The sequence below is a fragment of the Micropterus dolomieu genome, linkage group LG17 (genome assembly GCF_021292245.1).
Source record: "Micropterus dolomieu isolate WLL.071019.BEF.003 ecotype Adirondacks linkage group LG17, ASM2129224v1, whole genome shotgun sequence".
Taxonomy (NCBI): Eukaryota; Metazoa; Chordata; class Actinopteri; order Centrarchiformes; family Centrarchidae; genus Micropterus; species Micropterus dolomieu.
In genome coordinates this window covers 37206119-37217442 of record NC_060166.1, presented here as the reverse complement: position 1 = coordinate 37217442, position 11324 = coordinate 37206119, and the positions used below count along the sequence as shown (strand labels likewise).

The window sequence follows — 11324 nt, the reverse complement described above, 5'->3', positions numbered from 1 at the left end:
TCATAAGGAGAGTCCACCTGTTGCTCCAGGCAGCTTGTCACCGCCTGTTGACTTGTGTGCCGCTGGTATTGACTGCATAGCCTCTCTGTTGTACTTTGTGTTTAGTGGAACTATCCACCTTCCTTGCCTATTAGCTGTACATTGTGTTTAGGTAAACATTTGCATACCTTTGTATGTTAGCTCCACATTTGGGTGCAGTGGAGAAATTCACTTATTGTTCTGTTTACTATTGTGTTAGTTTTCACCAGGTGGAGTGGGTGCTGTGCTCCTTGTGTTCTTTTGTAGTAAGAATCAACCCTGTTTAAAACGATAGATAGGTACAGGCCTCCTTTTGAGGACCTTTTTATTTTAACTTGGTTTGTTATTTTCGCAGCACCCTCGTCCACCCTCCTTTTGTTTTTTTGTTACCTGTCTACATCTCTTCTGTTACCAATAAACGTTACCTTGTTAAGATCTACCAGTTGTGCCTATATGTTTATGGCCCCAACACCCCTAGACCAACAGGGGGTCGTAACAAGTGCGTGACAGAACCATCAACTGTATGATTGATGACAGCTGATACGCGCACATTAGTTTCTATTATGGGTAAATAATAGCTACTCCTGCCAGACAGTAAAGTGTAACGTTACTAAACTTTACAGTGTAGTGATGTTAACACAGCATATCCTTATCAGACACTCTAGCCGGTCAGTTTTTGGTTGTCATGGTAATGTATTACGTCCGATTATTAACCACACCCCCATTCTCTGTTTGAGAAAGAACGTTCACCAAAAATGGCAGCTAAAACTGGCTGGAGGGGGGCTTTAATAAAAAAGAAAGGTATATTATATTTAGTAGATGATCATATGTTTTATGGTAGTTAGATTTTAGGCTTTGGACTTCCCCTCCAGCCACTGTCTAGCTGTGGGCATCAGCCCTTCTTCCTCAGAGGTTTATATACCAGTCAAAAGAGATTGATCAATCATATGTGCGTCCATTTTGTGTTATCATTTATCCATCAGAATTCATTTCTGGCAGCCACACATTGTGTACTAACAATAATAAAAGAGTGAAAACATTGAATTTCCCCTTGCGGGATTAATAAAGTACATCTTCTTCTCCTTGATTGTCAAAGTGAAAGGGTTTACCTGTTCCCATCTCCCTAAAAAGCTGGGTTGTTTTTAAGGTCAGCAGCTGGAGGACTTCCAAATAGTCTGAGTTAAAAAATAACCTCGTTGTTGGTCTTCTCTTTGGTAGAAAAGTAGCCTGAACTAGTGGAGGACGTTGAGCAACAGTTGTTTGGCGCAGCTCTACACACAACACTGGCCCTAGAACCAAATTCCTGGATATGGAGCAGGCAAGTTTGAGGATAATCATCACTCCTAGACTTAACAGCACTTTGTTTGAGTTTAAGAGGATTGTTTTTTATGGACTAACTGCAGATAGTGACTTTGCTTAGCCGGTGCGGAGAACTGCTGACCCGGATTGAGGATATTGTCGAGCACTGGAAAAAACACTTTGACGAGCTCCTGAACCTGATAAACATGTCCTCAGTGGAGGAGGCAGAGTCTGACGACTTGGGGTTAGCCACAGAGGCAATCAAGAAGCTCTTCTCTTGCAAGATGCCGGTTATGGGTGAGATTTTCCCTAAGACGCTAAAGGCTTTGGACATCATTTGGCTGTCTTGGCTGACACGGCTCTACAATCTCACGTGGAGGTCAGGCGACAGTATTTGTGAAGTGACAGGCTGGGTGGTGGTTTCCATTTTCGTGAACCGGAGGGAGTGCTCCAATTATTGAGATATCATAGTGTACAGCCTCGCTGGGAAAGTTTATTCAAGAGTGCTGCAAACCGCAGGTTTAGGAGGAGCAATACAGATTCCGGCCTGGCTAAGAACCAGCTCTTTACTCTTGCACGGCTGTTGGGGAGATCATGGGAGTTTGTCCATCCAGTCAACATGTGCTTTATGGACTTGGAGAAGGCTTACAACTATGTCCCCTGGGGAATCTTGTAGGGGTACTGTGGAGTACCACGGCCATTGCTACGAGCCATCTGGTCCTCGTGTAACCAAAGTGTGATCGACATATGATTCAAACAACATAACTTGTTCAGAAAACTTTGTTGTTGTTTAATGTCGGGTTTAGTTGTTAGCTGGTGTTGACTGCTAAACTCCAAATGCTTTTGAGTTAGCAGTGTGTACAGTGAGGGATGGAGGCAATTCTACGTATGTCCCTCTCTCTCTCTCTCCATTCACCCCTTCCCCTGTGTGCTTCATTGCAGGAGTGGAGTCAGTTCAATTCAATTCAGTTTTATTTATATAGCGCCAAATCACAACAACAGCTATCTCATAGCGTTTTTCATAAAAGAGCAGGTCTAGACTGTACGTAGAAACCCAACAACTCCCACCAAGAGCAGAAACTAGGCGACAGAGGCAAGGAAAAACTTTCTTTTAAGAGGCAGAAACTTCGAGCAGAACCATGGCTCAGGGTGGGCGGCCATCTTTCAGGTGTGCAGGAGCTGGTTACCAACCTTCAGTCTCCCCATGCTCAGCCTCATATACCGGGTCCTGCCTCCACTCAGCACCAGATCGTAGACTCACGTTCCTAGTCAGTCACATTCAAGACAGTTTTGACAAGACCTTTCCTCACCTGGTCTGACTTCTGCTACTGCTCCACTGCTGCCCACGCACGCCATGGTCAGTGGATCATCCCACAGACCTTTGGACAACCTTCCCATGTGGATTACTGGAACATGCCAAATTCTAACCTGGATCCACTCCATGAACTCTGCCTTGCACATTTGAGTTTTCTGCCAAATAAACCTGGTTTCGCTCCACCCAGCTCTTGTCTCTGAGTCTGAGCTCTGCATTCGAGTTTAAAACCTACTGAGCCTAACGATCTGGCCAGTAACGTGGACTCTGCAGACTCTGACAAACACTGCCCCAGTGGCTTCCCTGAGATCTCTCAGCTTCATAAAGCTGTAGCAAATTAAGGAATTCTAACCAGCAGTTTAAAACATAGTCCGACAACAGCCAACTACTGCTTAATCAAGTACAGGTTCTTACCAATCAGATCGCTCCACTCATTTAAATCCAGCAACCCCTGCATTAGCCCCACCTCCTGCCCACAAGCCTCCACTTCTCTGGCTTTGGCTGCCCACTTTTGGGAGCCATTTGTAACAGTAGCTTACGTAACACACAACTTTTACAACATACAAGCAGCCAGTATGTGCACATTTGAAACCCCATAAAGGGCTCTACAGGGAGTTTAAGGATCTGATCACCAAAGGGATAGAAGATTTGGAGTGGCGGTTCATCTTGCACACAGGTAGTGCATGCAACCCGAGCTCCACTCCCCATCAGCAGGTTGTACAATCTTTCCTGCCCAGAGCACAAAACAATAGACAAGTATATACAGGACTCTGGCAGCAGGTATAATCATCATCATCTCTTTGTGGATAAAAAAGACCGCACCCTTAGGCTATGTATAAATAACAGGGTTCTTCAGGGTTCATTCATTATATTAATAAATAAAGAAAACCACCGTCAACTTTGCTTTAAAAGAACGTGCTCGACTGTTCGGGAGCTATACTTTCATAAACAAAATAAACCATAAACTCGTTTTGTATAAAATTAAGATAAATAATAAAAACGTTGGTGGAGCTCATAACTTGTGCACTGCTGTACCCCTGGGCGGCACGACCCAAGTCCACAGGTACGTTGCGTTTAGTGAACATAGTAAAATTAAGCTATAGTGATACGTGATGTGTGATAATGGCAAGTGGGGTCATATTATATTTTAACTCTGTTACATATGCTGGAAAAACCCTGAATGAAATTTACATTTGCTCATTTGGCAGACGCTTTTATCCAAAGCGACTTACATTTGAGGAACAACATCTAATCATCAACAGAACATCAAATACAGATACAACTGATAATACATTCTAGTAAGAGCAGCAATAAATACTAGTAAGAGCTCATAGTTCATTTCACACCAATGGGGTAAATACCTAGGGAAGGAAGTAAGAGTTTGCAAAAAGTGCAATCCGAACAAAAAAGTGCAATCAATACAAGATGATTGTAAGGGGATAGAAGAAGAAGAGCACAGGAAGTGCATGTTAGAGGTTAGGAGTTAGAGGTGTTAAAAGAGGAAGTGTTCTCGGAAGAGATGAGTTTTCAAGAGCTTCTTGAAGTCAGAGAGGTAGCTTGTTCCACCATCGTGTCACAGATGAGAACAGCCGGGACCTTAGCCAGGAGCGTAGCGGCCGAGAAGGAACATAAGTTTGTATTATGGAGTTTAGATAGATTGGTGCAGACCCAGTAGTCACTCTGTATGCAAGCATTAGTGACTTGAATCTGATTCTGGAGGCCATGGGGAGCCAGTGGAGGTCACTGATTAATAGTGACATGAGTCCTTTTGGGCTGATCAAAAACCAGACGCACTGCTGCATTCTGAACCATTTGTAAGGGTTTCACCGCACAAGCTGGAAGACCTGCTAGGAGGGCATTGCAATAGTCGATGCGAGAGATAACCATGGCCTGTACCAGAAGCTGGGTGGCATACTGAGTGATGTAGGGCCTGATTTTCCTTATGTTGTATAGAGCAAAGCAGCATGACTGAGAGACAGCAGCAACATGGTCTGAAAAGGACAGCTGGTCATCAATCATGACACCCAAGTTTCCACCCTGGTTGGAGTGATGGTAGAGGAGCCCATTTGTAGTTTGATGTTATGATGGATAGATTGCTTGGCTGGAATGACCAAGAGTTCAGTCTTAGAGAGGTTTGAGTGAAGGTGGCAAGCCTTCATCCATGCAGATATGTCCGAGAGACAGTCCGTGATCCGCGCCAAGACGGTGGGGTCGTCTGGCGGGAAGGATAGGTAGAGTTGCGTATCGTCTGCATAGCAGTGGTAAGAGAAGCCGTGACAGCGAATGATCGGCCCCAGTGAAGTAGAATTCAAACCACAGGAGTGCTTTACTCGAGATACCCGTTGCTGAGAGAGTGGATAGCAGCATCCTGTGGTTGACTGTGTCAAAGGCAGCTGATCAGGTCAAGCAGGATAAGAACAGAGGATTGGGTTGCAGCTTTAGCTGACCTTAGGGCTTCTGTTACAGACAAAAGAGCCGTTTCAGAGTTGGCACTCTTAAAACCAGACTGATATGGATCTAGGAGGTCATTCCCTGAGAGGAATTCTGAGACCTGTTTGAATACTGCCTGTTCGATAGTTTTGGATAAAAATGGTAGAAGAGACACTGGCCGATAGTTCTGAACTTGACTTGGGTCAAGTGAGGGCTTTTTGAGCAAGGGTGTCACCCGAGCCCTTTTGAAAGTGGTTGGAAAGGTTCCTGAAGCCAGAGAAGTATTTATCACATGTAGCCACAGTAGGAGATATGGCTTGGAGGAGATTCATAGGAATCGGGTCCAGTGGGCATGTAGTGGGACGGCTACGGGTCAGGAGTTCTGATACTTCACTCTCTGTGAGAGGAGTAAACGAGGAGAGTGAAGAACCACTGACCTGGGAGGGCAGAGGAACAGATGTAGTAGGACTGCTACAATGGTTGAGTTTGAGTGTTTCAGAGAATTGGCTAGTTATAGCCGCCACTTTGCCTGTGAAGAAGGCAACAAAGGTATCAGCAGACAAGTTTGTGGGTGGTGGAGGTGGAGGAGGATTTAGTAGCGCTTTAAAAGTGGAAAATAATTTCCTTGAGTCAGTGGCACTGCTTATTCTGTCATTATAGAACGCAGTTTTGGCAGCACTGATGCTTGTTGAGAAGGAGGATAGGAGCAATTGGTAGCCCATTTTCTTTCAGCGGCTCTGAGATCAGTACGGAGCCCACGGATGGTATCAGTTAGCCACGGGTGGGACTGGTTTGGGCGAGCAGACTTGGTAGATAGAGGACACAGGCTATCCAGGCACGAGCTTAGTGTAGAGCACAGAGATTGTGTGGCATCATTAACCTCAAGTGAGGAAAATGTGTTGAGGGAAGGTAGAGCGGAAGCTGCCACTGAGGCAAAGTGAGTATGAGCCAGGCTACGGAGGTTGCGGCGGTGTGAGACCAACAGTGTTGGAACAATGGGCTGTTCCTGTCGGCATACCATGAACTGAATGAAAAAGCTTTGAGGGTCAAGCACCTTGCCAGCTTTGTGGGTCGGGGGGCTCAGAACCCGTGTTAGATCAATGGACTGAATCAGAGACAGGAAGCTGAGTTCAAATTATCAAAGTGGATGTTCATGTCACCGAGGACAAGTAGGGGACAGCCATGCTCTGGTATTGAAGACAGCAGTGTGAGTAGCTCGTCCACGAAGTTACCCATTTGTCCTGGTGGACGGTATATGACAATAACAGAGTCCTTTACCGGAGCGGACACAAAGACAGCATGGTATGCAAAGGAGGCATATTGATTCGGGGGTAGCAGCTGTGTATATTTCCATTTGTTGGAAATTAAGAGCGCTGTCCCACCCTGGTGTGGGTGAAAGAGTAATTGGTGGACAGCGCAGCGGGGGTAGCGGTTTTATCTGTTTTGACTTACCTTCAAAGATGATTTAGCTGCTACTGCCTCCTTTAAACCTGACTGCCGTCGTCGTCTTCTTGTGTTTTGGCGGACAACGAAGCGCAAGCATCCTGTATGCGCATCACAAGGCGCATGCACAGATTCAAAATACTCAACACTATTAAAACGTACTTGGTTTATGTACAATGACTATGAAACCTTTGAATATTATGTGAAAATACATAATAAAACTTACTCTTCCCACACAGTTTATTTATTACATGAATGACATATATAGTTTTACTTGAATAATTTAAACCCGGGACCTTCTTGCTGTGAAGCGACAGCGCTAACCACTGCACCACTGTGCCGCCCTCACTGATACTTACAATTAGAAAACTGTGACAGTTAACCTAAAAAATATTACTATACCACAAAATCATTTCTTTCAGTGTAGACGACATCCTGATCTACTCTAAGTCCCTGTCTGAGCATGAGCAGCATGTGTGCCAAGTCCTGCAACGCCTGTTGGAAAACCAACTGTTTGTGAAAGCTGGGAAATGTGACTTTCACGTAACTAATATTTCCTTTCTGGTTTTTGTTATTGCGCAGGGAGAGAGGAGAATGGACACAGCCAAGATCCGTGTCCAGGCCGTGCTCCAGGAGCTCAAACAAGGCAGGCCAGGTGTGCTCTATTCTTTGATAGATTTAATGTCACCCTGTCATTTTGCCGCGGTTCTTGTAATACCAAGCCTGACGCCCTGTCTAGAGTGTTCTCAGTTGACAACACCAATTTAAGCCCACATGCAGTGCTGCTTTAAAATCTGGAGAAAGACCAGGACAGCATTACCTCCCGTTTCCGCCAGGATGCAAAAGCAGGCAATGCAACACCTTTTGTCTTATATCTTCAGCAAAACTCCTTATTTTTACCCTGTTTTACCCTTTAAAACATTAATAGGCTAATACTATTTTTCAAACTCCAAATATTTTCATGTACTTCATCGGTTACAAGGCAAACACACATCGGGCCAGCATGCACACACACACACACACACACACTCTCTCAATTGCGCGCAGAAATAAAAAAATGTTGCAGGCCTGTGTGTAGCTCGAGTGCAGTGCGGCTGACAAAATCCTTTTTTCCTCTCTCTCAACATAGTAACATTACACACGGTCAAACTCACAGTTCAGCGTCCGTCCAGAAGAAACAGTGCAGGAAGTGATTAAAAGATGAATCCAAACAGCAGCGGAGGCGAAGTCCTTGTTAGGTCCTCGTGCGAAAACACCAAACAGTCCAAGATCAGCAATGGCATCCTCCGCTCCAGTGGCTCGCCGGCGTTAGCCCAGTTAGCCCAGTTAGCCCAGCCCCACTTGCACTAAATTTGTGCTCTAACACTCTATTATTTAAACATTCAACAAACTGCATATTTGAAAGTTTCTCTACTTTTCTCCAGCTCCGTGGTTATCTCTCCTACTTCGTGTCTCTCCCTCGCATCTTCTTTTTTCGTCGTCTCTTCCGTTTTTTCTTTCCCACCCAATCCAACTCATTTTCTTAGTTACAGCCAGTCATCACAAGTGACACTGACTGACACCCACAGCAACCAATCAAATAATGTCAACATTAACAATCACAGCTGAAAATAAAGGAACAATCTGTATTTTCCCCCCTCAGTTTACCTTACTGTTTTATTTCAATGACACACATAACGGTTTATTTAGCAAATATTTACATTTTTACATTTATGACTAAATTATCTTACTCTCTGAGCTAAGCATTTCTCTTTCCTTATTAAACTAAATTTCTTTTTAGGTTAATTTCTGTATTGAATTATTTTATTCTGCTTTTACTAGGAACTAACTTATTTTAATCCCTAGATTTTACACCAGGGATACATAAATATATTTTAAAAAGGACTAATTAATCAATAAAATTGAAAATTATAAAGGAAAATAAATTAAAAAGGTAAGCAAATCAAAAGTGATATCAATTTATGTCTCATTGTATAATTTAATAAATGCCTACAGTTATTTTTTATGTATTTTTTTGTTTATTGACCATTTTTTGATTTCTGTATTCATTTTCAATTGTGGCAGACTCTGTCCTCCATATAAAACAAGGATTATCACTAAAAACCAAATCTCCGTTCTTTATATTTTCAAATACTGTTTGCATCTCTTAATATTGGCTGAGTTAGTGAACTCTTTTGAGTCCCTTCTTAAAACATTCTTTTATAGGAGAGCGTTTTATCTTATTCTATTTATGATTTGATTTTATTCTATTTATTTTTATATATATTTTATATTTACTTTTAACATGTATTTTAGTTTCTTAAGTGTTTTCTTGCTTTTATCATGTATTTGTTTTTATGTGTTTTATTGCCTTTGCACTTGTTAAAGCACTTTGTCACTTGTTTTTGAAAAGTGCTCTATAAATAAAGATTATTATTATTATTAATATATTCAGTTAAAATCTGTTAAAAATTAAAATACATATTTTGTGTGTTGTTAAGTAGTTAAGATCTTTGTACACCAGTGACGCCCAGTATATGGTGAAATTACTATCTGTGGCTTTAAAGCATTCATAATTGTCAAGAATAAACACCAGTACCAGTGGCTTTAATCCATGTGTGACAGTGTGCACACTTTGATTGCTTCAAATGTCCACTTTGTAGCACAGGCAGTATCAAAAACAAGTGTTCACCAGCAGAAATCAAATTCCTAATCCCCCCTAAAAAAGAATACAAAAACATTATGCATGCATTAAATATTTATTGTTTCTCCAGCTGGTTTGGGTTAAAGTGAGATTTTACAAATGACAAAAATGATCAGTTACTTTGGTTAACTGCTCCAAAAATTACAATTGACTATGTATTGAGAATGACATGAAGATTTGTCTTACATTCATTTAGATGACGCTTTTATCCAAAGTGACTTACAATTGCTTTATATGTCAGAGGTCGCACACCTCTGGAGCAACTACGGGTCTTGATCAGGGACACATAGGTGTCTGACAGAGGATTCAAACCCGGGTCTCTCACACCAAAGGCATGTGTCTTATCCACTGCATCATAAGCACGCCTTCTTCATATTATTAATTATTTAAACTTGACCACAAAGATTATTCACATTTGTGCTCCCCCCTCACTAGTCAAGCTTTCAAAATCTTAGACATCCTACATTTCAGCAAATACCAGACTTTTACATATGATACGGATTTTAGACATATTCATTCCATACATCACAGGGTTGAAAAGGGGCTGACATGTAAGGAAATATAATGATAAAAATATTCTCAACATGTTTGGTACACTGTTCATGTTAAACCTACTCTGTAATACTTCAAAGAAACAACCAAAAGAAAAGTTCAAGAGAGAAGCAAGGTGAGGAGTGCAGGTACTGACAGCTTTTTGTCTGGTCTGTTTAGAGCCAGAAAAACACACTTTAAGAATCTTCACGTAAGTGTAAAGGATTAGAGATACAGGACCTACGATAGAAAGAGAAGCAGAAATGAGTCCATAAATGTTATTGACTGTGGTGTCAGAGCAGGCCAGTTTAACAACTGAGTAGTTGTCACAGAACACTTTGTTAATGATGTTCCCACACAGCTGTAAAGGGACTCGCAAAGATGCTGTGACAACATTTATAAGAAATGGGCATAACCATGATACACCAATAAGCAGGACAACCTTCTTAAATGTCATACGTGTGTTATATTGTAAAGGATAACAGATAGCAAGATATCTGTCATAAGACATGATGGCTAAGTTGGCAAATTCTACACCTGCATATGTATACAAACAGAAAATCTGCAGGAAACAAAAGGGAACAGAAACAGTGTGAATGTCAGAGAGAATCTGAAGCAGAAGGAATGGAAACAACCCTGTACTACCATACAGCTCATTTACAAACAGGCTGCACAGAAAAAGGTACATAGGTTCATGTAAGCTTCTGTTCATACAGATAACCACAATGAGCAGAAGATTGGCACCAACAATTAACATATATAAAGACATGACAATCATGAAATATAAACATTTTAAATTGTCACTGTAAAAATAGGCATTGAATATGAAGTATGAAATCTGAGTTGAGTTTACCATGATGCTGTTTTTGGCTCGTAAAACAAAAAAACAAATACACAAATCAAATTACATTTCCACAAATATTGAAGTAATCTAAACTAAAATTAATTAATTTTCAGGAGCAATGAGCAAATACCTTACACTCACCATTCTCGTATTTAAGTCAAAAGAATGTGTAGATAAGAAACTAAACACACAGACAGACTGAGTCTCTCCCAACTGAACTGAAACTCTGATTTCTGCTTCTTAAACCTTTCAAGTCAGGAGACGCCCACAGAAGCAGGCTGACCTCATTATCAAATACTTAAAATATTGTCAAGGTTACTAAAGGAGTACTTCAACAACAATACTGATACTGATTTCTAAGTGACGGAAAAACTAACTTTTAAGAGGTTGAAATATTGGTAAGACAACTTAAAAATAAAGTAAAGTACATTTTCTCTATTTACATTTTTCCCCTTGGCCAAAATTAGTCTTGCATTTACTGGGAAATTGAACTTAACATATGATCATATACTGAATAAAATTATAAAGGAAACTCTTTTGTTTTTGCCCCCATTCTTAGATCGATAAGTTCAACTCTCAAAGACTTTCTTTGTACACAAAAGGCCTGTTTTTCTCAAATATTGTTCACAAATCTGTCAAAATCTGTGTTAGTGAGCACTTCTCCTTTGCTGAGATAATCCATCCACCTCACAGGTGCCTTAGGCTGGCCACAATAAAAGGCCTTAGGCTGGCCACAATAAAAGGCCACCCCAAAATGTGCAGTT

General features: G+C 41.5%; 1 protein-coding gene across 1 annotated transcript; it reads right to left on the bottom strand.

The window, feature by feature from the left end:
* Positions 1 to 7266: 7266 nt before the first annotated feature.
* LOC123986385 (olfactory receptor 49-like) lies at positions 7267 to 10535 on the bottom strand. Its single transcript, XM_046074614.1, has 2 exons — positions 9715 to 10535; positions 7267 to 7284 (listed from the first exon to the last, which is right to left on the bottom strand). Exons 1-2 carry the CDS (start codon positions 10492 to 10494, stop codon positions 7267 to 7269), a joined length of 798 nt encoding a protein of 265 aa, XP_045930570.1. The 5' UTR covers positions 10495 to 10535.
* Positions 10536 to 11324: the final 789 nt, after the last annotated feature.

Coding starts and splice junctions, on each gene's coding strand:
- LOC123986385 (XM_046074614.1), bottom strand. CDS start 10,494: ATGATTGTCATGTCTTTATATATGTTAATTGTTGGTGCCAATCTTCTG.